The sequence below is a fragment of the Lacerta agilis genome, chromosome 6 (genome assembly GCF_009819535.1).
Source record: "Lacerta agilis isolate rLacAgi1 chromosome 6, rLacAgi1.pri, whole genome shotgun sequence".
NCBI classification, from domain to species: Eukaryota; Metazoa; Chordata; class Lepidosauria; order Squamata; family Lacertidae; genus Lacerta; species Lacerta agilis.
In genome coordinates, this window is record NC_046317.1 from 48794766 (window position 1) to 48818052 (window position 23287).

At 46.4% G+C, this 23287-nt stretch overlaps 1 protein-coding gene across 5 annotated transcripts in view; it reads right to left on the reverse strand.

Annotated features, from left to right (window-relative positions):
- Positions 1 to 2839: 2839 nt before the first annotated feature.
- Positions 2840 to 23287, reverse strand: part of KIF21B (kinesin family member 21B) — a 65085-nt gene continuing 44637 nt past the window's right edge. For 2 of the 5 annotated variants that reach the window (XM_033152509.1, XM_033152507.1), the window contains exons 15-35: positions 22624 to 22823; positions 22321 to 22428; positions 21746 to 21814; positions 20643 to 20872; positions 20116 to 20263; positions 19799 to 19993; positions 18718 to 18819; positions 18277 to 18442; positions 18030 to 18090; positions 17653 to 17710; positions 16515 to 16720; positions 15509 to 15583; positions 15242 to 15355; positions 13710 to 13748; positions 10233 to 10369; positions 9222 to 9402; positions 8286 to 8450; positions 7946 to 8063; positions 7205 to 7375; positions 5433 to 5632; positions 4533 to 4747 (exon numbers count right to left, since the gene is read on the reverse strand). In XM_033152509.1, the coding sequence (XP_033008400.1) occupies positions 4648 to 4747; positions 5433 to 5632; positions 7205 to 7375; positions 7946 to 8063; positions 8286 to 8450; positions 9222 to 9402; positions 10233 to 10369; positions 13710 to 13748; positions 15242 to 15355; positions 15509 to 15583; positions 16515 to 16720; positions 17653 to 17710; positions 18030 to 18090; positions 18277 to 18442; positions 18718 to 18819; positions 19799 to 19993; positions 20116 to 20263; positions 20643 to 20872; positions 21746 to 21814; positions 22321 to 22428; positions 22624 to 22823 (2843 nt within the window). In that variant the 3' untranslated portion in view covers positions 4533 to 4647. Of the gene's footprint in view, positions 3672 to 4532; positions 4748 to 5432; positions 5633 to 7204; positions 7376 to 7945; positions 8064 to 8285; positions 8451 to 9221; positions 9403 to 10232; positions 10370 to 13709; positions 13749 to 15241; positions 15356 to 15508; positions 15584 to 16514; positions 16721 to 17652; positions 17711 to 18029; positions 18091 to 18276; positions 18443 to 18717; positions 18820 to 19798; positions 19994 to 20115; positions 20264 to 20642; positions 20873 to 21745; positions 21815 to 22320; positions 22429 to 22623; positions 22824 to 23287 lie in introns of those variants that run through there. The other 3 variants (XM_033152512.1, XM_033152510.1, XM_033152511.1) reach the window with 2 other exon arrangements.

Sequence of the window (23287 nt, forward strand, 5' to 3'; positions counted from 1 at the left end):
TGGCCTTATGGTTTTATTTTTATTAAAAAGAGTTATTCTCAGATCTTGTTTTCGATGTTATTTATTAAGAGGAGGAACAAACACATTCATTGGAAAACCATGTACAGCGGGAGCTTTAAATAACTTACACTATTTACATAGAGGTATAAAATAATTACACACCTTATCATGTACACACACACATACATACATGTGACCATTTTGCCTGATGGTACAAAACCCCCAAAGAAGCCCTGAACACACACGCCAGCCTTGAGGGGGGACAAAACACCTTTCAGGGCAAGAAAAGGCACCTGTCAATTGAAACATGATTATATATGTATACATAAACCAAGAGGTGAAGCAAATGGGCCTATGGTGTTTATGCACCTTAGGGGGGGGGGGTCTTTCACCCCAGTTCCTTTCTTGGAATGCAGGGATGGTGCAAGTTATCCTACCACCAGGAGGCCTATTGCTGAAGCAAAGCCTTAAGAACACCAGGAGAACCTGGCAGAGATTTTCCCAGGGCTGCTGGATGAATCAAGCAGGTTGTGGAAACCCACTTTTGAGTCTCGTTAATGACAGTGTCCTCTTAATGAACATGCACATTTACTCCCAAGGGCTACTCGAAGCAGACGAGGTTTTCAGCTTGGTTATTTTGACCTTTCCCACCGTGTGCTTCACGTAACTGTTCAGAGGAGGTAAAATGGCTCTCCTGGTTTGCACTCAATTTCAGTTGCAGGGTTTTGCACTTTGTCACGTCCCTTGGATCAGGACTATTAAAAAATAAAGAGAGAAGGGGGCAGCTTCTTCAATATGAGAAAATATAATCCCATACCTACAGGTAGAAAGCTAGCAATAGCACTGAGGCACATGGGACTATATGGCAATATGGTCAATAATTTAACAGTTAAGCAGAGTGCTGCCGGGCACAGTGCTTTCAGGTATATCAAGTAATACTTTTACAAGACATTTCATATTTCTTGTACTAAACAGACTTCCTCCAAGGAACAATGGAGGAAGTTTTAGGTGAACTGTGTGCAGCTAATTCACAATGTATTCCTAGAATATATTTTTTTTACAGGCAACTACATTCACAGGTGGACTACAAGCTTTTGAAAATATCAGACAAGATAGCTCGTGTAGCCATGTGAAGGCGTGAGGATTGTGCTGATTTCATTACCGATGGAAGATGGTCCCTCTTCCAAGGCTCGAATCACTTGGACCTCCCTGTTATTCTCAGCTGAGAATGCCAAGTCACGAGAGGACTGCAAAGGACGCAATGATTCAATAAATATCAGTCTTAACATTTAAGAAGAGCTTATTAAAATTGGTGCTGCTGGTGGACACAGTACAAGCTGTGAGCTTGAATGTAAATCAGTCAACAGCGAAGGCAAAGCAAGGAACACACTTGCTTTCACCTTGCCTTCATCTCACTTTTGGGACTTAGGGGTCAGTGGTAATGTGCGTTCCCCAGACTAATTCAAGTTTTATTAACATAAAAAAAACCAAAGAGTAGAACTAGACACCTTGGACCATGAGGTAGGTTAACTCAAAACAAGCCCTCACCCTTTTTAAATTTCACTCATGCGCGTGCACATACACACACCCCTCTCCCTCCTGCTCCCCCACCCCCAAATAATGCACAAGACAATACACAGAACCTTTTGAACGCCCATACAGAATTACAGTACAACAACCTACTCCCAATGGAAGAATCTGCAGCTTCACTGCATGGAGTGGATGAAGTTCACACCCAAGCCCAGTTCATTAGAGCAGAGGACTCCTATGAACCAGGGGGCAGAGCTGTGGAATGGTCCACCAGTGTGCTGCTTACCCCAAGTCTGCTGGCTGAGGCATGAACTTGGTCCTTGGGTAGGAGAGCACAATGCATGTCAAAAGTTTATTTATGCCACATATTAACAGCCAAGTGAGGAAACGAAGGGTTTGAGCAGTGCTCTGTGACTCTCCAGTGAGGGCTGGGACAGCCCTGCTGTGTTACACACAACAGAAAGCTTCATCTCTTGCAAAGGGATGTTCACACAGGGTCCAACACTTAAGTGGGTTGAAGCTCCACCAGTGAAAGTTCAAGTTGATTGAAGCACAGAGACAGAAGCTTCTGCTGCTTATTCCTCGAAGAGTCTATTATAAAGACATGAGTACTGACTGTGAACGGATTCCAAGCAGGTGTAAGTAAACAGGTGATGGGCAAGGCTAAGAGGGCAAGTCTCATCATCCCACATCTGGGGAAATGTGAACGCAGGAATGCATCACCACACGCTTGTTCAAGTGTTTCTCACCCTGTTAAAACCTAAAGAAAAAACTCAACATTTCTGTTCCAATGCTTAAAAAGGTCCTTTCTCCATCTGAGGGGAGAGAGTCAGGTTCTGTTGCCATTATTATTTTCTATTATTGGAACAGGACAACGTAAACAGCTTCACAGATTGAAATAATGCATGTTTTTTTCCCCAGGCTGCCTGAGAAGACTTTCCCAGGGAGAATCCAAAAACATATTCCAGTAGCTCACATCTCTCCCCCCCCCACCCCCACCCCCTGGGATATCCAGCACTATGAAAAAGGGGCCAGCATTACAATTTCAAGTCTGAAGCTGGAATACAGAAAGCAACCATTCTTCCAAACTAACAGAAATCTTGATTCCACCGTTGAAGAAAAAGTGCCAATCCAAATCCCATTTTATCCATCACCCATTTGACAGGCCTCACTTATACAGGAGAGATTTTTCTTTTTTATGTTCTCTCGGTAGGGCTCTAGTATTTGAAAATGAAAACCTTTGGCGATTCTACTTTTGGAGTGAAAACTGAGAAACATCACATGTGCTTAACATTTAAATTTTTTTGCCACCCACCCTTTCACCTTCAGAAAACCACACACACATACACACAGCCCATCAGTGGTGGAAATAAGAGAAAGGAAGCCAGCGCATTAACACTCATGAAAGATCTAACTAGAACAAGAAATACCCTCTAAAACACAACAATCAACTATGCAGGAAACACATCCAGGAAGCAGTTGGCATGTTTAAGATTTCCTCTGGTCAGTTTCACTGTTAAGCTCTGAAGGAAAGCCATAAGCAGGGCACAGGCTGCCATAGGAGTCTATGGGTATGGATCGCTCAGGCGTGATGGAGTGAGGAATGAGGTTTCTTGCTCCTTTTCTTGATAAACCCCCATTGGCCTATGAACACCTAAAACCACCTATTTTGCAGAGCTTCTCACATAGCCTTGGGGGTGCCTGTTTGGGTGGCATGTGGATTCTGGTGGGAGAAATGCTCTCACATGCCTCAGCTTGACCTTCCTCCTTGGCTGGCAATGCCATGCTGGGCCTTCGTTTCACAATTCAGTGTCATTGCAAAATCCTACCAAGCAAAGAGACATGGAGCATGGAAACTGGAAAGGAAAGAAGGCTCCCTCGCACCATCCAACCAACTCAATGACTGGGGCACATGGTACCAAAAAGCCAGGGTGCCATCTTTTCCTGAAGCCCTGAGTGTGTGAGATTCTGGCGGGAAGCTAAGTACGTCCTACCCTTGCAAGCCAGGCTCAACAAGAGCCCCACATCTTATCTTCTTGTGACCTCCACCACAGTCACCATGTCCAAGTCGTTCCCCGGGTTCTATCTAGGTTGTGCTGTTCAGTAGCTTCCTTGCACTCCAGAGTTTCACTGTCCAGTCATGGGGAATGAAGAGGAAAAGGTGGGAATTTGACATTTAGAAAGTCAAGAACAAAACACGCAACAAGCTCAGATAAAGGGAAAATGGAGGTGCAAACCACAGCTTACATAAATAACATGCTTGTAAAAGTGTGCTTAGTAGATAGGTGACTTTTATTTTGAAGGAAAAGCAGCCGCATGGGCTCCCACACTACTTAATCTGGGCACTGTGCTGATTCCCCACCCAAAATCCTTCCTCTCCTGCCCTTCACTCTCTTGCAATGCCCAAGGACACCATGAAGGCACATGGGCTACTCCAGAACAAATGCCCTGTTTAAAGCAAGAGATAAAGAATTCAAAAACCTTCACTTACTGCAAAACCTGAATTCAAATTGGGACCTGCCTTGGGGGTTGTACTCCCCCCACCCCCTACATGATCCCCATTGACATTTACACACACATACACACACAATTTTATTTGTATGCCACCTTTCCACAGTTCAAACCATGCTCAAGGTGGCTTACAACATGAAAGGAAATGCGTAACTGCAACATAACAAAATTAGTCATAAACAATAAATAAAACATTTAAAAAACACACACAATCAAACCGAACAATTTCGACATCAATCACACCAACCCTAAACATAGTTTATTAGAGGTTAGCTTCATTGATTTCAGTGGGACAGGCTTCCAAGTGAAGCATGCAGCCTTAATAATGCAACCAAGCAGGCATATCAAGGAGGAAAGTGAGATGGGGGTTTGTTTGGGTTTTTTTTTTTTGCATGCCCACTTTGGAGGTGAATTGGGGAGTAATGTCTCCCTTGGAAAACACCTCCACTTACTGCCCTAAAGGGAAAGAAAAGCAAGTAAGCATTGCATACCGTTAAGAAGCAGCTGAGATCAGCTCGCAGAGAAAGGGGTTAGGGACAAGAAAGAGGGGAAGGGGGAACACAGCAAGAAAAAGTGAGCAGGAGAGTAGAGAAGACAGGAGGAGGGTCAAGGCAGACTGGTAGCACGGCCCTTGATGGCAAGGACGCGTCGTGGAAGGCAGGGGGTGAGCCCAGGCACGTAATTCCATAACTTTACCCGGCAGTCACTGTGGCACATAGAAACAGAGAGAGAGAAGAGAGAGAGAGAGAGGAAGAGAGAAAAGGAAAAAAGAAACATGGTCGGAAAAGAGGAGATTAGAGACTCCAAAGGGGAAGAAAGTGAGTGGTGGGGCCTGGGTTGCCCTCCCTGGGGAAGCCCTCTTGCCAAGTCTTTGGGCCCTTGCTCTGCCAGAATCTCCATGGGACCGTGATGGGTTACCAAGAGTCCCAGCGGCTCAGTTCAGTTTGTGACTGCTGGGACAAACCAGCTTGCTGTGCCTCAGTTGAGGAGCTATGCCCTTAGGTGCTAATCACTGGCTACTACAGCAAGGCACCCTTTTCTGGCAGTGCCAGAAATCAACAAGGAAGCACCATGCAGAATCTTGCTGGAGATGTGATGAGGAAGAGGTGAACTAAAGAACCATGAAAAAGCCATTCCTTGGTGTCAAGGATGCACAGTAAGCGACTCTGGGAGATTGGTGTTGTGATGGACACCACTGCACTATGGCTCTGTGAGCAGGGCAGCCACAGAAGCAATGGCTTCCTCTGGCTCCTCTGTCAACAAGGCGCTTGGGCCCGTAACCAGCTCATCTCTGGTGGCACCTCATTTTCTTGAGCAGCTTGACTACACATGATGGGATACAGCGGGCAAAGAGTTCGTGGTAAAGAGAAGCCCTTGCCCTCAACACTCACCTGGAAGCTGTGAATATGTGCTTAGAATTGGTGCAGATGGCATTGATGGGGCTGTCGTGCCCCTTGATGTCCCCAACGGGGGTGAAGGTATCGACATTCCAGACCTTCACTGTCCCACCACGGCAGGCACTCAGCAGCATGGGCCGGCTAGGCACAAAGGCCAACGCGCAAACCCAGTCTTTGTGTGCATTTGGGATTTGCTAGAAACAGGAGTCACAATGAGCTGAGTTAGCAAGGGCCTGTTGCCACACCCCAAAAACTTTTCCACCCACGGATTTCTGAATGAGATGACTTGGGAGTTAAAACAAAGCACAAGGGAGTGGACTAGATACTAAAGAAGAACTGGAATAACACTAGTTACAGGAATAACACTGCCATTCACTGTAGGTGTTGGTTGTGCCATAAACATAATGCCACCATGCCATTAATTTGTCATGAAGGTTATGGCACAGTGGCAGCTAAAACCCCATTGGCCCACACACCAGTCTTGCAAATGCAGGAGAATTCTTTCACCGGGCTTGTTCCTAATAATGCAAACAGTCCTAAAATGAGGAAACCCAGCTGACACGCCTCAGAAACCTGAACAAATGTTTGCAGATCGATATCACCACCTGGAATTGAGGCTAAATTTGAAATCGGGAACTGGGTATGCAAAAGCAAGGTCACACACTTGAAAACTGTGAACACTGCAGCAATATGTGTTTTCACAAGAGGAGAATTCTGTATGAGCAGGGCCGACCCTTTCAACAGGGATTCCAATCCTTAACTAAGCCAGGACAACTTCCTTCCTTTGGTTCTTAAGACGGAAGTTACTACTCTTCCAACTCTATGATTCCATGATTCTACTGGATTGCACTCAGAATGGCTGTTGGCTTGGCCTTCCCACAGCTCTTGCCAATGGCCACCCATTATAGGACCCACACAGAGGCTTGGAAGACTAGGAGAACAACAGAGGTACTTGCCCTCTATAAGCAGTCTTATCCATTTAACTCTAAAGTAATGCAGCAAAGGGCTTAGATCAGCAGTGGAACATCTGTGGCCTGCTTGATGTTTTTAGACCCCCAACTCCCATTGGCACCAGTCAGCATGGCCAATGGCTAGGGATTATGGGAGTTGCCCCAAGCTCCCCAAACCTGGCACACACATGCCTTGGGACTAATTGTGCTTGTTACCAGTAGTAAACTAGATAACCAAGTCAAGGACCACTACAAAGCTAGAATAATAAATGATATGACACATAGGCAATAAATAAGACCCCCAACAAGACTTTGAGGACCAATGTTGTTTGACTGTTGGGAAAATATACAATAGAAATATTAAAGGAAGATAGTAGGATTCTTTTACAATGGTTTTCCTTAATCTGGTAGCCCTAAACATCTGGAGGGCACCAGGTTCTACCAGCAAGTGAGTCCTCCAAGAAATTTGGTCCTTGCTCACCCTCTCTCTAGAATAACCACCCTGCTTTTTCCAAGAGGCTTACTGAGCTCAATACAATCATGGCTGATACACATATGCATAGGCCATACTTGCTGCAAATAAATTTAATGTGTATGGGGTATGTGCACTATCTGAATTTCAGCATCTAAAATTTCCACTGGCTACATGGTCTGCCCTCTTCAGGGATGTCAGCATGGGGCCTTCTTACCCCTGCACTACAGGAGGAATTTATGCACAAACTGTATATTGACAGCCTCAGCATAATTCACACTACACAAATGGTATACCGCCTCTCTCTTTGAAAACCCAGCATCCTTCCCTATCATCCTTCATACCTGGATGAGCTCCTGCTGGTCCAGGTCCCATTTCTTGATTCCATTGTCCCTCGAGCCGCTGAAGAGAACATCTCCCTGAATAGCTAGGCACTCAATGCCATCATAATGTGGGGGTTCAAAGTTGTGAGTGGGGCCGATGTTCCCAACAACGCCTTCCGCAATCTCGAACATCTGCGAAATGAGAAGTTGCAAAATAAGGATGCACAGCCCAGGTTCAACCTGCAGTTAACCCTGGGCTCAGTGTCCCCCGCTTTCAGAAAAGTAGGCATTGTGCTAGATAGTCCTATAGCTTTCCCTGCTCTCTTAAAAATAAGGGAATGAATTCAACCAATGAGTCTTGCTAGTGGAAGGCTGTGCAATGACTTCTACTGATGAAACAGGGTTTTTCTCCCCCTTCTCTGCCCATACACGCCACCCAATTGACTTGATTGGGGAGAATAGCCCCCAGAATGGCATATGGTGGGAGGAGAGGAAGAATCATTCCCTCTAGGAAGCTGAAATGCTTGCACTGATGGAACAACCGACATAGTGCTACTCTGAATTCTTCCCTAAGTATGTTTGGTTATGTGGAACAAAATGTCTGGAAATTGAAGTATGTATTAGGGGGGAAAGGGGGGTTGGCCTTGAGTATTTTGTAGTGTTCTGTAAAGACAGGAGACACAGACAGTTGGGCTGCCAAAGCAGGAGGGGGAGGGACTAAGGATGCTGCCAACAGTGCACTCAGCAAAACGTAATTATTACCTTGACATAGTGATCTTTAGATCCCGTGATGACCAGATCATGGTTGCTTGAAGTCCTGTTCACCGTGAGACACATCACTGGCCCAATATGGCCTGTCAGCTTCCCAATGGGCTGCAACCTAGTCAAAAAAGCGGGAAAGGCAGTGTTGGGAAATTAACAGCAGGATGACTCCCCCCCCCCCCCAAGGCTAAATGCTCCCCAAGTAATGCCCAAATACTAAATGTATTCATAAAGGGGTTGAGTTTCAAGTGCTTCAGTTTGGGTAATTGAGGAGTTTGGTTCATGGCAACAGTTTCTTGCCATTCTCTTCTGGAACTGTAGGCAGTTCTCCCCCTCTCACCTGTTTAGCTCCCAGATGCGGACAGAATTGCCAGTGGCTGCATAGAGCATGGTGCCTGTGGGGTTAAGTGCAATCTGGTTGATCTGGTGCTCTCCTTGCACGCTGGTGATGGTGCGGGTGGAGGTCCCAGCACAGGCATCCCCGGCAATCACCTGGCCTGATGAACTAATAGAGGGAGAGAAAGAGAAAAAGAGATATGAAGGGGAGTCTCACAGAAGCAGGAGTGGAGTTCATCCGCTGGGCAAGAAAGAGACTGCAGATTTGCCTTTGCCTTTCGGAGGAGGCTACTCAGACAAAGGCAGCTCTAAAATAAAGAGCTAGGAAGGGTTCACAGGAACAGCAATATGTTTTCAAACCCATAGATTGCCTGGAAGGAATTATTCCTCAGAAGATTTGAAAGGAGAGCCTACTGAGAGTTTGTCACAGGATTAGACCTGGTGTGCCATTTTTTATTCTTAAGAATAGCCAGTGCAGGAGCTCCTTGATTGGGACTGTCCTGATGTGACTATGCTATGCTCATCCTTGCACAAAGCATCTGACAAATGACATGCATAATTTGGCCTGCAGATGTTGGAGGAAGCAAGTTTGGTGGGCAGAGAGATGGCCCTGTGTCAGATGTCAAGGGAAAGGAGCTGTGCCCTGTGGAGCATTGCGTTCCACTGCACAACAGGACATAGTAGACCAGCAAGCAGGTGAGGAGCAGATACAAAGCTATCCAAACATCAGCCATGACTCAGCAATCAGAGGCAGCTTGTGGGATCTCACTGTTCACTTACCCCTGCCTTATGGCGCAATAGATGATTTGGCACAATGTTGTGTGATCATGGACAGCAACGGCTTACGCTCTTAAACCCCACTTTGTTAAACCTTACAAGGCCACAAATGAACCTTCAAAAAACTCAAAAGCAGCAAAACAGAAAGCTGCCAAGCACTTACGTGAGTGTGCGAATACACTTTGCAGAATCCCGGATGTCCCACACTTTGATGTAAGAGGTAGAGACTGTGAACACCAGGCCAGAGTGGTTACTGTACTTTATGGAAACCACATTGTTTGGGTGGCCTTTCAAGGAGGCGATTTCCTGGCCAGTCACCAAGTTCCACATTTTGCAACTCCGATCTTTGGAAAGAAGAGAGAACTTTAGTTGTGCCAGCACTGCCCTAGTTTCCCATCTGAGAGCAGAAACCACCACTCTCTCCTAAGCAACAACATACTTCTTCAGTGATTCTAAGATGTGACTAATATTTTAAAATGTGGACATACAGCAGATAAGATGGAAAGCAGCCAGTTTTAATACAAATTTGAAAGGTTCAGCAGCTGCAGAAGTTTCTCCCACCCCCCACCCCCCAGGGACAGCCCTTGTCTTTATAGACATCCTTAACATTTTTGCCACCCACTGTATTTATCGGAAAGAGAGATAACACTTGTTATGCCCATGTTTGTGAGCAGGCACAGACATGCTTGACTTGCCACGGAAAATAGTGGGAGTGCAATATAACTAGAGGGCATTTGTCACACGATACACCATACAGACTGAGCCTGCTCAAAACTGTCTCCGTGTAGCGGCTACTCCATGTGTGAAGCACTTTAATGTCACTGCTTGCAGGGGCAGGGAGAATGGCTGTCCCAATTGCAGCCTTGGAGGCAGCTTAGTTCCGTCAACCATGTCCCTGGAGTTATGCAGCTACATCATGACACAGAGTCCTTCAAACAGAGGTACTGGGGCAGGGGGTAAGGTTGCTGGGCAACTTGCTTCAGCAGCAAAACTAGGGTAAAAGGGGGGGGAGGCAATAGTATAGTTTTCCTTCTACCATCCCTGAAAATGCTTAATTTTTCACAATTTCTGAACATTGCTGGAAAAGCTCCAATCAGAAATTCTGGCTCCGCGTTCATTCATACCAGGCTTAAGCCACCAAAAGCAGCTCCTACCCCCTCTCTCAAACACACACCTTTGGATCCAGAGAACAACAATTCATCTGTAGCATCCAGGCACAGGACAGGCTTGGTGTGTCCTTCTGCCACAGAGATGCATTGCAGTGGAGCTGTCCGGGCACTCCTGGACCCTCCCACAGGGTTGATAATGCCCCTTGCATGGGAGAAAAAGAGAAATGGCTTTGAGAGACGGTTCCTGCAGCTGCAGCAATCAGGCATCCTTAAAGTAACCTATCATGCACCTGGGAATCACACTGCTCAGGAGACACTGGCGTGCCAGAAGGACCAGCTTAAAAAAGAAAAAAAAAAAAGGTGGGGGGGGGGAGTGACAGGCAGGCAGGCAAGCACATGCAGAATCAAGCTGAAGAGTATGTCATAAAGTTCTGGGCACAAACATCTTCAAGTTACAGGAAGGGTGAGATGCTCCCTCATTGGTTATATACTGATGTCAGTATTCTGCTGAAAGCTGATCCACTCAAATGCTCTTCAAATGTTTTCTCCCCAAGAGGCAACATCGGTAAGAGCAGGACACATGCTTAGGCCCCTTTCTGAGCACAATTCAAAGTGCTGGTGCTGACCATTAAAGCCTTAAACAGCCTTGGCCCTGTATACCTGAAGGAGCATCTCCACCTCCAGCCTGGACACTGAGGTCCTCCTCCGAGGGTCTTCTGCTGGTTCCCTCACTGTGAGAAGTGAAGCTATAGGGAACCAGGCAGAGGGGCTTCTTGGTAGTCACGCCTGCCCTGTGGAATACCCTTCCATCAGATGTCAAGGAATTAAGCAGTGATTTGACTTTTAGAATACATCTGAAGGCCGCCCTGTATCAGGAAGTTTTTAATGCTTGATGTTTAGTTGTGTTTTTATATTATGTTGGAAGCTGCCCATTGTAGGCGGGGTGTAAATAAACTAGTTGTTGTTGTTGTTGTTGTTGTTGTTGTTATATTAAAGCCAACTAATGTTTTGTGTATTCATAGAAGTTCTTAATAGAACTGAAAACTGCAATGCACAACCTTGAGTGCCAGAATGTGTGTATTTACATACAGGATCTCCTCTAGCTTTGAATGGGAACACAGGAAGCTACTTTATGCTATTAATCCATCCAGCTCAGAACACTGACTGAAAGTGGTTCTCCAGGGTTTCAGGCAGGAGTATTTGCCAGCCTCACCTACAGATATCATTGAACATGGAACCTGATGCATGCAAAGCATCCACGGAGTGGCAGCCCCTTCCCCATCAACAGCTCCAAGTTACTGCATTTGCTGCTTTGTTTCTGAAAGATTATTCCAAATTTCAGCCTCCAGCTCTCTTTGTGCAAGATCAAGGTGCAATGTAACTAATATAGTTTTGTTATCACATGCCGAGAGAGGCACTGGCCCTTTGTAAGCAACAAAAATCTCCTTTATCTTTTGCTCTGAAATGAACACATGGGTCCAAATGATTGCAATTATTTTAATAATCCACTTGGTCCCATCTAGCATCATGTCATGTTATTCTAGACCTATAATTTTTGTAACTTTGACAACTCAAACTCCTCTTCTCCAGAATGTCTCCATCTGAGTCGGGAATGAAATCAGTGCACCACCTTGTGGTCAACATGGAGACACCTCAAACCTTCTCAGCAACAAGCTTTCTAACAGCTCTGAAAGTTGGCAACAGTTTCTTATTTGAATACACGGGATCACCAAGACACATGAAGTTTAAAAAAGGAATGGAGCCCCCTCCTCCCAAAATAAATCACATAAGAGTGAGCTAGAGGCTTGGACACGTCACACAAAACCTTTCTCCTAGATCAAAGTTGAGAGGTGGTGGTGTACAATACTATTAAAATACATATCAAATATAGAAATGTAATACAGATGAAAAGGTAAAGGGACCCCTGACCGTTAGGTCCAGTCGCAGAAGACTCTAGGGTTGTGGCGCTCAACTTGCTTTACTGGCCAAGGGAGCCGGCGTACAGCTTCTGGGTCATGTGGCCAGCATGACTAAGCCGCTTCTGGCGAACCAGAGCAGCACACGGAAACGCCGTTTACCTTCCCGCCAGAGTAGTACCTATTTATCTACTTGCACTTTGACGTGCTTTCGAACTGCTAGGTTGGCAGGAGCAGTGACCATGATAATATACTGTGACCAAGCTCCAGCTTGGGAGTACGAGTGAGTTTTTAAAAGATGCCGATCAGCATTGATAGGGGCACTCACCTAAACTCAGAGGGAAAGTGGTTCTAGAATAAGGTTGCCACTGCAGAAAAAGCCCTTCCGTTCTACTGGCCACTACCTGTACTTCAAAAGGCTGTAGCACAACCATGAAGGCCTCATCAGACAATTGTACTGATTATGTAGGGTAGCCTTTGCTGGGGCTGAAGGGAGTGGTAGCCCTAAACACCAGGAGGTCACTAGGTTGGCAAAGGCTGGTGGTAGGTGAATAGGGAGAAAAGGTGATTCCTCGGGTATTCTATTCCCAAGTTGTTCATGGATTTATGAGTCAATACCAAAATCTTAAACTTGGTCCAGTAGTTTGTTGCCATTTTCACAAAAGTATGCACTCTTAGTTATTAGGACAGAAATAAACATAACAGATTACATTTCCCTCACATGTGTGCACCCCTCCATCTTCAGTGGTGTTGGCTCATGTCTTGAAAGTTTATTTTACACCCAGGAATAAGGAAATAAAGGCATTGCCACTTGCTGGAGTATCGCTTTAACACGAAATCCAGTGACCAGAATCAGCATTCAGGACCTCCCAAGTATTCACCATATGAGGTTGGACTCCATTACGAAAATTTAAAAACTACACATCCATTTTAGCAACTATGGCAAAAACAACTTTCCCTGGATAAAAAGAAAACAGGGGCTGGACTTCTGGGCTGTAGTGGCAGATGGGAAAGTCATGGGGTGCTCCCATCTGCCAGGACTGCCAAGAACTGGAAGCAAATGGGAAGTGCGGGGGAGGCAGGGAGCTGTGCCTGAAGGGCATGGAAATGTTCTCAACTCAAATGACTCCAAGACTTTGAGGCTGAAGGGGAGCTGCCTGGACCTTTTCCGATATTCTCTCCGCCACGAGGACTAGAAACTACTCAAAAGCCACATTCATGAAATCATGGCGCAATGACGACGCATGCAAATGGTTAGCTCCTAACTCCTAGTTGCAGACATGCACTACCTGCAGGTGTATGCTTGGTCCATTCCAAACAAGAACATGCCACAGGCTGGCATCTATTAAGTGCCGGGGGAAAGAGACTTGAGATTAACTGCATGATGTGTCCTAGTTAAGCATGCTGAGTGGGGGTGAACCCTACTGTTTCAGTTAACATAGGAAGGGGTCCCAAGGGAACACTCTAATCAGCTGGGAAGGCAAATCTACCAGCAAGTAGAAGCAGCACAAGGAAAGAAACATCACACCGGGTTCAGTTACAAGCAGGTTTCAAATGCAGGGAGGGGAAAAGAATGAGGAAAGAGGAAAGCAAGAAGAGTTATATAATAAATAGTAAGTTTTATACCTCAGCACCTCCGAGACAGAGGAGTCACTGTCATCAGACCTAGGGACAGAAAATTAGCAGGATTACGGGTAATTAAAACCAGGAGAAGGAAAAGCAGCAGCATAGTCAGAAAAGGAAGGGTTGTTATTGCATCCAAGCTAGCAGGGCGGGCAGACATAGGAGAGCAGACCACAGACAGAAGGGATCAGGAACGGGGTGGGTGGGTGGGTGGGTGCATAGCAGAAACCATCATGAGTTTTTAAGTAGGTGCTTCACCACACACTTGCAAGCCTGTCATCGCAGCCATAAGGCTAGGAGCTTGGATTAAGAATAAAAAGGAAGTGGAGATTCTCAGGATGCTGAGTTACTGTGCATGTGTGGTTCTTCTGCAAAAGAAGGGAATGTGCAGTGCACACATCTGGGAATGCCTGCCCAAGGCTCCTACACAGCTACAGGTGGGCCAGCTTCTGAGAACGTTGGCAGTGACTCCCATGCCACTTCCAAATGGGAATATGGACCCAATGGTCACAGAGGTCACTCTACTGCCAGCTTAGCCCCAAGAGGTTCCTTTGTTCATTTATTTATTGGGCTGTTGTTCTGTGTTTTGAAAATTCAACACCATCCCTGTGTCCTTGAAGATCAAGGCAGCCCATGTTAGAGGAATCCCATTGTGTTAACTGCAGCTCTGTCAATGCTGCCACCAGCTGTCGTTCAGGAGGCGTGTGGAACATACTCCAGAAAAGGGGGGGGGAGACCCAAAGCTGACATGCTGGTATTTAGAAGGCAGGACTCACATGACCTTGTTTTCCAATATCTTTCCAATATGAAGCAATATCTGGAAAGCTTAACGCACACCTGTGCTGGAAAAAGCATACCAATCCCCCCCCTGCACTAATAAAGGGGCACCAGAGCAGATGGCCCCTATAGGCTGCAGACAGGGTTAGAAAGAGATTCAGAACTTCTACCCATAACATATGGGGAGAATAGGGTGCTTTTGAGCTTAAAGCACTGACTCAGGTACTTGGCCGCAAAGATCAAGGACTTTGATTCGCATGCCTCCACAATAGCGCATAAGAAGCTGCCTGAATGATTTGGCAGGTTTCACAGTAATTGCACCCACAGTGGTGCCTCGCAAGACGAAATTAATTCGTTCTGCGAGTGCTGTCGTATAGCGGAAATTTCGTCTTGCGAAGCACGGCCGGAGGAAGCACGGTTTTATGGAAAAACAAACAAACCGCAAAACGTTTTCGTTTTGCAAGTCACGGCCATAGGGAGATTTGTCTTGCGAGTCACCCTTTCGTTAGCGAATGCCTTTCGTCTAGCGAGGCATTCGTCTGGAGAGGTACCACTGTAAGTGTCTAGGTGGCAGAGGCATGGTGCTAATTCCAGTGCAAATAGGAGCCAAACCTGGAAGTCAAAGAAAAACATGCCATTCTTGGGGCTGGGTAGAGTGGGACATAAGGAGAAGATATCCCTGGCACTACCAGTTTATCCATTCTGCTGTCACCTTCTGTGGGAATACAAGTTTCCCCATGTTCCACAGGCGGCCTTACTTGTCTAGTGCTGAGCCCTGGCTCTGGTTGCTTGTGAGGCGAGAGAAAACATTCCGGTCGTTGCGTGGCCTGCTGGGAGGGGATGAAGGAGGAGTGAATCCAACCTCTGGGTTCCTAGGCAAGAAAGAGAGAAGCAGTGGGTTCCACTAATTAGAGAACTATAATCTTGCAGCACTGTTAGATCCTGCATCACACAATAATTCATTTTCTGCATTACGAGCAAAGTGTAAGAACTTCTGCCAATTGCACTAACTCACACACACTCACCTGATAGGCTGGCCCCGGTCATATGACTTCCTCCTGGTGAGGGGTGATGTGTCTGCACCACGGGACTGTCTAGGGCTAGATGAGAGGCAGCAATGGTTAGTAACTACCCTATCCAAAGTTGAAGGAGACCGGGAGGAGCAAAGCCTTGTCCAGCTGGTTCTCAGAGCAGATTCTAATATTCTCCAGGACACACAGAACAGTCCTGCATCACATGCAGGGAATTCCTTCTCTGAAAGCACCTCCACATCAGAATCTCCTTGCACGTGCCAAGCAACACAACAGGGAGGCCAGGATAAAAACATTCTTACTGCCCGTGCCAGCTGTGTGCGCACACAGAGATTTTGATGTGGGAGCACATTCTGGGACACTTTTCTTTACATGCATTACAAGATGGTACACTTCTTAGGAGGGCTGTACCAAGTGAGTTTCCAAAAGGCCTGAAGTGGCCATCATTCTGGGGACTGGGAGGACTATTTCAATTTTCAGCACTCTTGATGTCCACAGGAGCTGCCTGCCCTGGTTCCTGCCAGTTCATGGCTAATGGTGGTCTGTAAAAGGCTATGCAGTTCACACCACCTAGGTTTGTCCACCGACAGTAGCAACATCTGGGGGAAAGTGGGGTGGGTGGGTGTCCCTGCCTTTCATGTCCTTCTTGCTGTTCACTATAGTTTGTAAACCAGGAGTACTTGAAGCTGCCATTTTAGAGGTCTGGGGAGAGGACTTGGGGAACAGTTTCACAAGAATGAGGGATCTGATGTCGCCCGTGTCGCGGCTACTCCCCACGGAAGACTGTGCCAGCAAAGAGGGAAACTGACTCTGACCCCAGAACAATGCATGACTTTCTGTTCTTTCCTTAGTTGCTCTCCCTTTGCCCACCAACTCTTTACTTTCAAGTATAGCAGAAATCATGGCAGAAATCCAACTGTCCAAAGCCAGAAGTCACCTACACCACAGTTTCCCCAACAGGATCCATACACAGATCACCAGCTACAGTACCATGGCTTACAATGTACTCCCTCGGATGGGCAGGCTGATGGTGCGGGAGACCTTCTCCTTGTAGTAAGGATCACGGATGGAGAAGCCAATCCCATCCTCTTTGATCTCCATGAGGGATGCCAACGACTTGGTGATGTTCTTGGTGGAGATGTCCAATGTGGGCCCTAGACACTCTGCAGACACAGCTTTCATCTGGCCAGACAGCTTGGGCTCCCCCTAAAACAAAGCCCCAGAAATCACAAAGCAAACTAAGGAGCAGCAGATGGCAGGGTAACACGGGAGCTATTCCCTGGTTGCCACTGTAGGTGGTGCTCAAATTCAGCCTGGGAAGGCTAGCATATCTTGGTCACCTCTATCTCAGAAACCCCTGCAAATATCCCAAGCAGCTTTCCAAGGCCTTCCCACTTCATTCTGAACTTAACATGGGGAACAACAGAACGCACCACCTACCACTGAGCAGCAATTGCTGGTCATTCAGAAGAGCCCTAATGAAGTTCCTGTGTCCACCACCCCCTCCATCCCACTAGAATTCAAGTAGGCCAGTCTGGGGCCAATTGTTTTCTCTGGATAAAAGGCTTATTCAACAGAGCCATGGCTAGGACAGACAGAGACATAACACACATCAGTCCAGGGCTTTGTTTTAATTTCATTGCCGATTCACTGGAGGAGGGCCAAAGCTTAAGAATCACCATCTGGATGTACAGCACCACGGCTAGCTGCCAAAATCGAGTACAAATATCTTAACTTGGCCTCAGTGAAATGTAGGGAAGATGAAAAAATGGTGCATATATTCGCAGGGGGCTCCCCACTATTTGGAAAGCTACAGAATAAGAATGTGGCGTGGCAAGGTCAAAGTGCCATGTTCCGCTTTAAAAACAAACATATATAAACAAATATAGCCAAACACAAATCTGACCACATGGGGCACCTTCAACAAGAAAAAGCATTTCTGTACAAAAATGACCAGGATATCCTACAACGTTGTCAACATTTTCCTGTCACTGACCATTGTTTAGGTTGGTGAAAATCTTAAACTCCTTCCTGGCTATCTGAAGCTTTGGTCAGTTCTGAATGGATCTGCTAACCATCTTTCCTGGGAATTTCCATAATGAAAATGTATAACAACAACAACACACTTTCAAACTTACCCTGCACTTGAAGTCATCCTGACTGGCAGAGCCCTTCATGGAGAAAGACTGGGAAAAGCTGCAGGGACACAGGGAGAGTTTTGTGCACGCATATTTTCAGTAACAACTACAGAGGTGCAAACTAACTAAGAGACTCTCTCTCCCAGCACAGCTTCATACTTGCACCACAGGCTTTCTAGCTTAATTCTGTAATTTTACAAAAAAGAACCTTGTAGGGGTTTCTTTCATACTCAAAACTGACTTTGGGGGGTGGCTACATTGGTCAACACATGGAATTTACACCCCGCCCACCTTTTAAAGGCCACCACAGCCTAGAGGGAAAACAGGCAGAAAATGCTCAACATGTGCCCTGCAGTCTCTCTGGGTGCACAACTCACCTCCCTTCTGAGGCCAAGCTGAATTCAGAGACTTCTTCATCTGTGCTGGCATAGCCATTCTCTGTGCAAAAGGATAAAACAAAAACCAGGTAGAGTGCATCCACTAGCACATGGGTACTTAGCTCTGATGCTGGACCAAAACATACCCCTGCTTCCCTCTGACCCAGGCCATGAATGAGGGTAAGCGAAAAAGAGGATTTCTAAGCGATTCTATCTCAAAGAAGCAAAAGCTATTCCAAACTCCCACCTTGCTGCACGTTGTGGATGAGCGCCTGTAGCTCAGGGTGGGATTCTGCCTTTTCCCGCAAGGCATCCAGGATGTGGTGGTTCTGAGAGGAGCCGGTCACATCCGTTTGTCTCAAGCGGCCTTCCAGCAGGCGGATCTGGGCTTCCTTCTGGGCTACCTGCAGGCTCTGTTTTGCAAAGATTGGAGAATTAGGCACAAGCTCAGCGGCAGCTTTCCCACTTGTGGAATGCCCTCCCTAGTGAAACACATCTGTCTCCCTCACTCCATTCTAAAGCAAAACTATTCAAAGAAGTTCATTAACCTTGTCCATCAGGACTGATCGGTCTACTTGGGATCTTTGAACAGACCAACTTGCTACTGAATAGTTGCAAAGCAAGATGTGGCTATCAGATCTCTGGTCCACATGAGAGAGAAAGGCTGCTTTAAATAATAATAACTTACCTTGTCTATGGATGCCTTGAGGAAATTGTCCAGCAAAAGCCTTGCCTCAGCCAAGGAGCAGGAGCTGATCACCACAGAGGTGTCTGTGGAATCCAGTTCTTCCTAGAGACCCACAAGAGGAAAACAACAGAGTGAGAAAGTCTGGGAAAGGGCAGTTGCAGTTTGCTACCCATGCCAGTAGTTGGACTAGTTCTTTTGTTAAAGATTTAGCTCCACGGGCTAAGTGGCTTTGCAAGAGACCCATCCAGCAGATTTGTGCATAAAAGTAGTAGTCAGTCTCATATCATCAACTCGCTCCAGCCCCTGAACCCAAATCGTTTGCACTACAGAGTGGCCTTCCCCAAATGTGGTGCCTTCCAGATATTTTTGAACTATGACTTCCATCATCATCACCCCTGACCATTGGGCATGCTGGCCATGGCTTAAGGGCACCAGGAGTCCAAAACACCTGGAGGGCACCAGGCTGTGGAAGCTGTTATAGGCCAATAAGTAGCCTTTGTTTGAGATGCCTACAGACCAGCAAGTTCACTTAGGATGCTGAGACTTTCACACAATTGTCAAATTCTCAGAACTCTTAATAACGGATTGATACTATTTTGTTAATAATTTAAAATGTTATAATGTTAGTACCACTGACACAAAACCATTTGTTTGGACTGCTATTTTATCCTTTTGAAAGGAACTGATACACGACCGTTTATTGTGTGTTCGGCGGGCATACATTTACGTGGAAAAGGAACAAACCAAATAAGAAAGGGGGGGAGAGAGAAATAGCAGTTCCTCAGAGGAAATAGCAGAGACCCAGGACTTTCCATACTCTACAAGTTAACTTCCCAGTCTCTGAGTCTTACATTCCCCCAGCCCACCCCTTTTAAGGAAGCAGTAACACACTGAAACAGCCCACTCAAAACTAAAGAGGCCTGGGAAAATGAAACAAGATTTTAACTCATCAAGGTAAGATCAGAAGACATGGTGCTTCCTGATCCACCCACTGTAAGCCGACCTCAGCTCATCACCAGGTCCAGGTCCAACAGCATTTCACCCTCCCAAACTGCTTGCATCATGCATAGATCGGACGAACCTTGGTCTCTTCAAGCTGCATGATGGTGGCCTGGCAGTCAGAAATGCCGTCGTTGATGTAGTCAATGTTGGCTGCCAGCACCTCAATCTCCTCATTCAACTCCTGCAGCCCCTTCTGCTCTTCAGGGTTCTCTGTCTGCAGCTTCTCCCTCTTCCCCAGAAGCATCTCCTGCATCAGTGACAGCTCCTCACGTTTCTGAAATCGGGGAACAGAAGGCAGAATGTTTCCACTTTGCCAATGTTGTGCAGCCCCTTCTCTGGCTCTCCTCCCAGGCCCTTCGCCTTCTGCTCCAGTGAGAAACAGCCACTTTTCATCACCTTGATGAGTCGCTCCATATCCGACTCCAGATTGATGATGGTCATCCTCTGCATGACAATGTCAAAGACACGGCGCTCCAGGGACTGCCACTTCATGCGGGCTGTCTTACTGAAGGTCTGGTTTGCCCCTTTCTTTGCGAACTTCTTCCTGCAGATGGAAGTCATGTACGAAAATCTGAACAGCATGATCTTGGAATTATCCAAAACCAGAGATGGAAAGGCTGCAGCCTCCCAGATGTTGCTGGGCTCCACCTTGCATCAGCCGCAGCAAAATGGCAAAGTTGCGAGTCCAGCAATATCTGAAGGGATCCTCATCCCCGGGCTAAATATTCTGGGTCATTCCTACCCAAGCATACTGGGTGGATGGAAATGGGGGCTGCTCTGAATGCTGCCAAGTAAAGGAAGGCACAGAGAAGCCAGTGGATTAGAAGTCAAGACAGGCCTCAAAGAAATCTGTATCAGGTGGTTTTAGACACCTAGGTCAGTCTGACCTACCTAGAAAACTGCTAACTGGGCCAGTGTCTTACCTGACAATTCGAGTCCCATTTGTGGAAGAAGGAGGGTCTCCCAGAAAGGTGTTGATTTTCCGATTCCATTGGCGCACAATGCTGGAGACAGAGCGAGAACTAGATTCTGGCTCGGAGGAGGTGGTGCTGGTGGAGACTTCTACACCCGAGTCCAGCATGGTTTGCTTCTGATTCATTCTTCCAGCAACCCGATCAGACATAGGTTTGGCCATACGGCGCAGAGCAGAGACCTAGACAACAACACAACAAAGCAGTCCAGAAGAATGGAAATATAGAGGTGATAACAGACATGATACAGTCTTAAGAAGGGTTAATATGTGAAAATATCTTCAAAGTGTTAGCTGCTCAGTCTCCAGACTCAACCCTAATCTCTACTCATGCCTAAGTGCAAAGTGTCTGCTCACAGTATCAGCTGTTTTTACAGATGTTCCCAGTAATGTTGGGCATTCAGGGCAGAATGAGAAAAATGCCACAAGTTACCTAACTATGAGCTTAAATATGTAACAAAACAAAGAACCATGTTGGCAATCGCACACTAAGCCAAGTGTGACGCAGCAGGTATGACGCCCAGTTGGATGACAATGAACAACAAAGTTGCTCTGGATAAAAAGAAAGCGGGCATCCTAAAGACAGAGAGAAATCGTGTAACCCATGATAGCTCAAAAGAATTTTGGATGCAAATTCTTCCTGTCGTATCATTCTGCTGTGTCCTATCTTTTCTGCGAAATATGAGGGAAATTGTAGCTTTGTCAGGGTTTTTTTGGTGGGGGGGAAGGAAGGAAGAAAAAAAGACATTACATTTGCCTTTGTATTTTGGAAAGGTGGCTTTATTATTTTTAAGAAAAGAAAGAAATAGTGTGTCCATCGTACACTGTTCCATGTAAAGAATCCCCGAGGAGTGGGAGATATATTCCTTGCCTGGTTCATTCATGTCTCCAGTCTGAGTGACTGCTTATGACAGGTAAAAGCACACCCACCAAAAATATCCACGAGCCTTTCTGGATGTCAGTGAGAGGCTTTCAATACAGCAAAAGCCAAGGCAAATGTATTTTTAGAGGAAGCTAAACACTTGCCTTCTTGTGAGCAAGAAGGTCACCACTCACCTCTTGGGTTTTCCTGCGAAGTACAATCTCCTGCTGCCGCTTCTGAGATTCTAGTGCTCGAATCTGAAACTGCAGGCACAGCAAGATAAAAGTTATCAACAAAACCCACAGGCAGAGGATCTCAATGGGAGTGATGTCAATCTTGACTTAAATGGAGACAAATGTGTATTGGTGTAAAAGGAATGTATGGAAGGAAGCCAACTCCTACTAAACCACAATAGGTCGCAAGATGCTTTGGAGCACAAGAGGGGAGAATGCTGCTGCTCTCATGTTCTGCTAGTAGACATCCCATAGGCAACTGGGTTGGCCACTGTGAGTACAGGATGCCACACTAAATGGTCCTCTGGTCTGATCCAAGAGACCTCTTCTTATGTATTTGTAGACACACAAGTTATTTTTGTGAAGAGGGCTGAAGTGAGGCTGGCATTAAATCACAGCTTCGTTTCGCATGATTGCGCTGATTATACTGAGCGTCTTCCCCTCTCCTGTCCACCAGCAGTCTATGGGTTTTTGTAAGCTCTACTAGGAAGAGGCTTCTCAAAGCTTGAGCAGCCACAAATGGTGCTCTTGCCCACCTCCTGCCTCCTCTGCTCCTTCTTCAGCTGGGCAATCTCCCGGTTCCTTTTTGTCTCTGCCAATCTGCGCCGCTGCTGCTCCTCACGCATTTGTTTCATCAATGCCACCTGTAGGGCACAAATAGACTCAATGCCACGCATAATAACTGAGAAGCTGGCTTGCCCCAGTCACTATCTAGGGCCACTTTCCCCAACTGGGTGCCTGAACTGGTTGGGCTGAGGGTGGGAATCCAAAACACCCAGAAGGTGCCCTGTTGCTTGAACTTAGCCAAATGAACAGTTGCAAATTCCCAGGCAAGGTACCTTGGCTTTCTTCATCTCTGCCACTTCTGCATTCAGCTTCTTCAACTCTCGCTCATATCGTGACTGGTTCTTGAGGAGGCGGGCATGCTCCTTCTGGGCTGCCTGCAACTTTTGCAGGTCCCTGTTCATCTCCCTTAGACGCTTCTCATAATCTGCTTTGATCTTGTTCGCCTTCTCTTCTGTGTAGCATTCCATGGAACCTGAGGGAAAGAACAAAGGAAGTATGTAGATCAGGAGTGATGGACTACAGCTCCCATCATCCATGATCAATTGGCCATGGTGGCTGGGGCTGATGGGAGTTGGAGTCTCAACAACATCCAGAGGGCCACAGCTTCCACATCTCTGATGCAGATTTTAAGTACTGTACAAACAGACTGTACTCAGTGTCAATGTCACTGATTTCAGAAGGCTAGATCCTGATGTAAATGATGCAGTTAGGAAATCTTATTTATTAAATTTATATCCTGCCCCTTACCCCAAAAGAGCCCAGGGTAGCAAACAACAAGTGATAAAAGAAGAAAAATCTTCTTAAAAACAACCCCAATACAGATACAGACTGGGAAAGATCTCAACTAAAAAAGCTTGTTGGATGAGGAAGATCTGGTGACAGAAATACAACAGAGATGGTGCCTGTCTGATATTCAAGGGTAGGGAATTCTAAAGG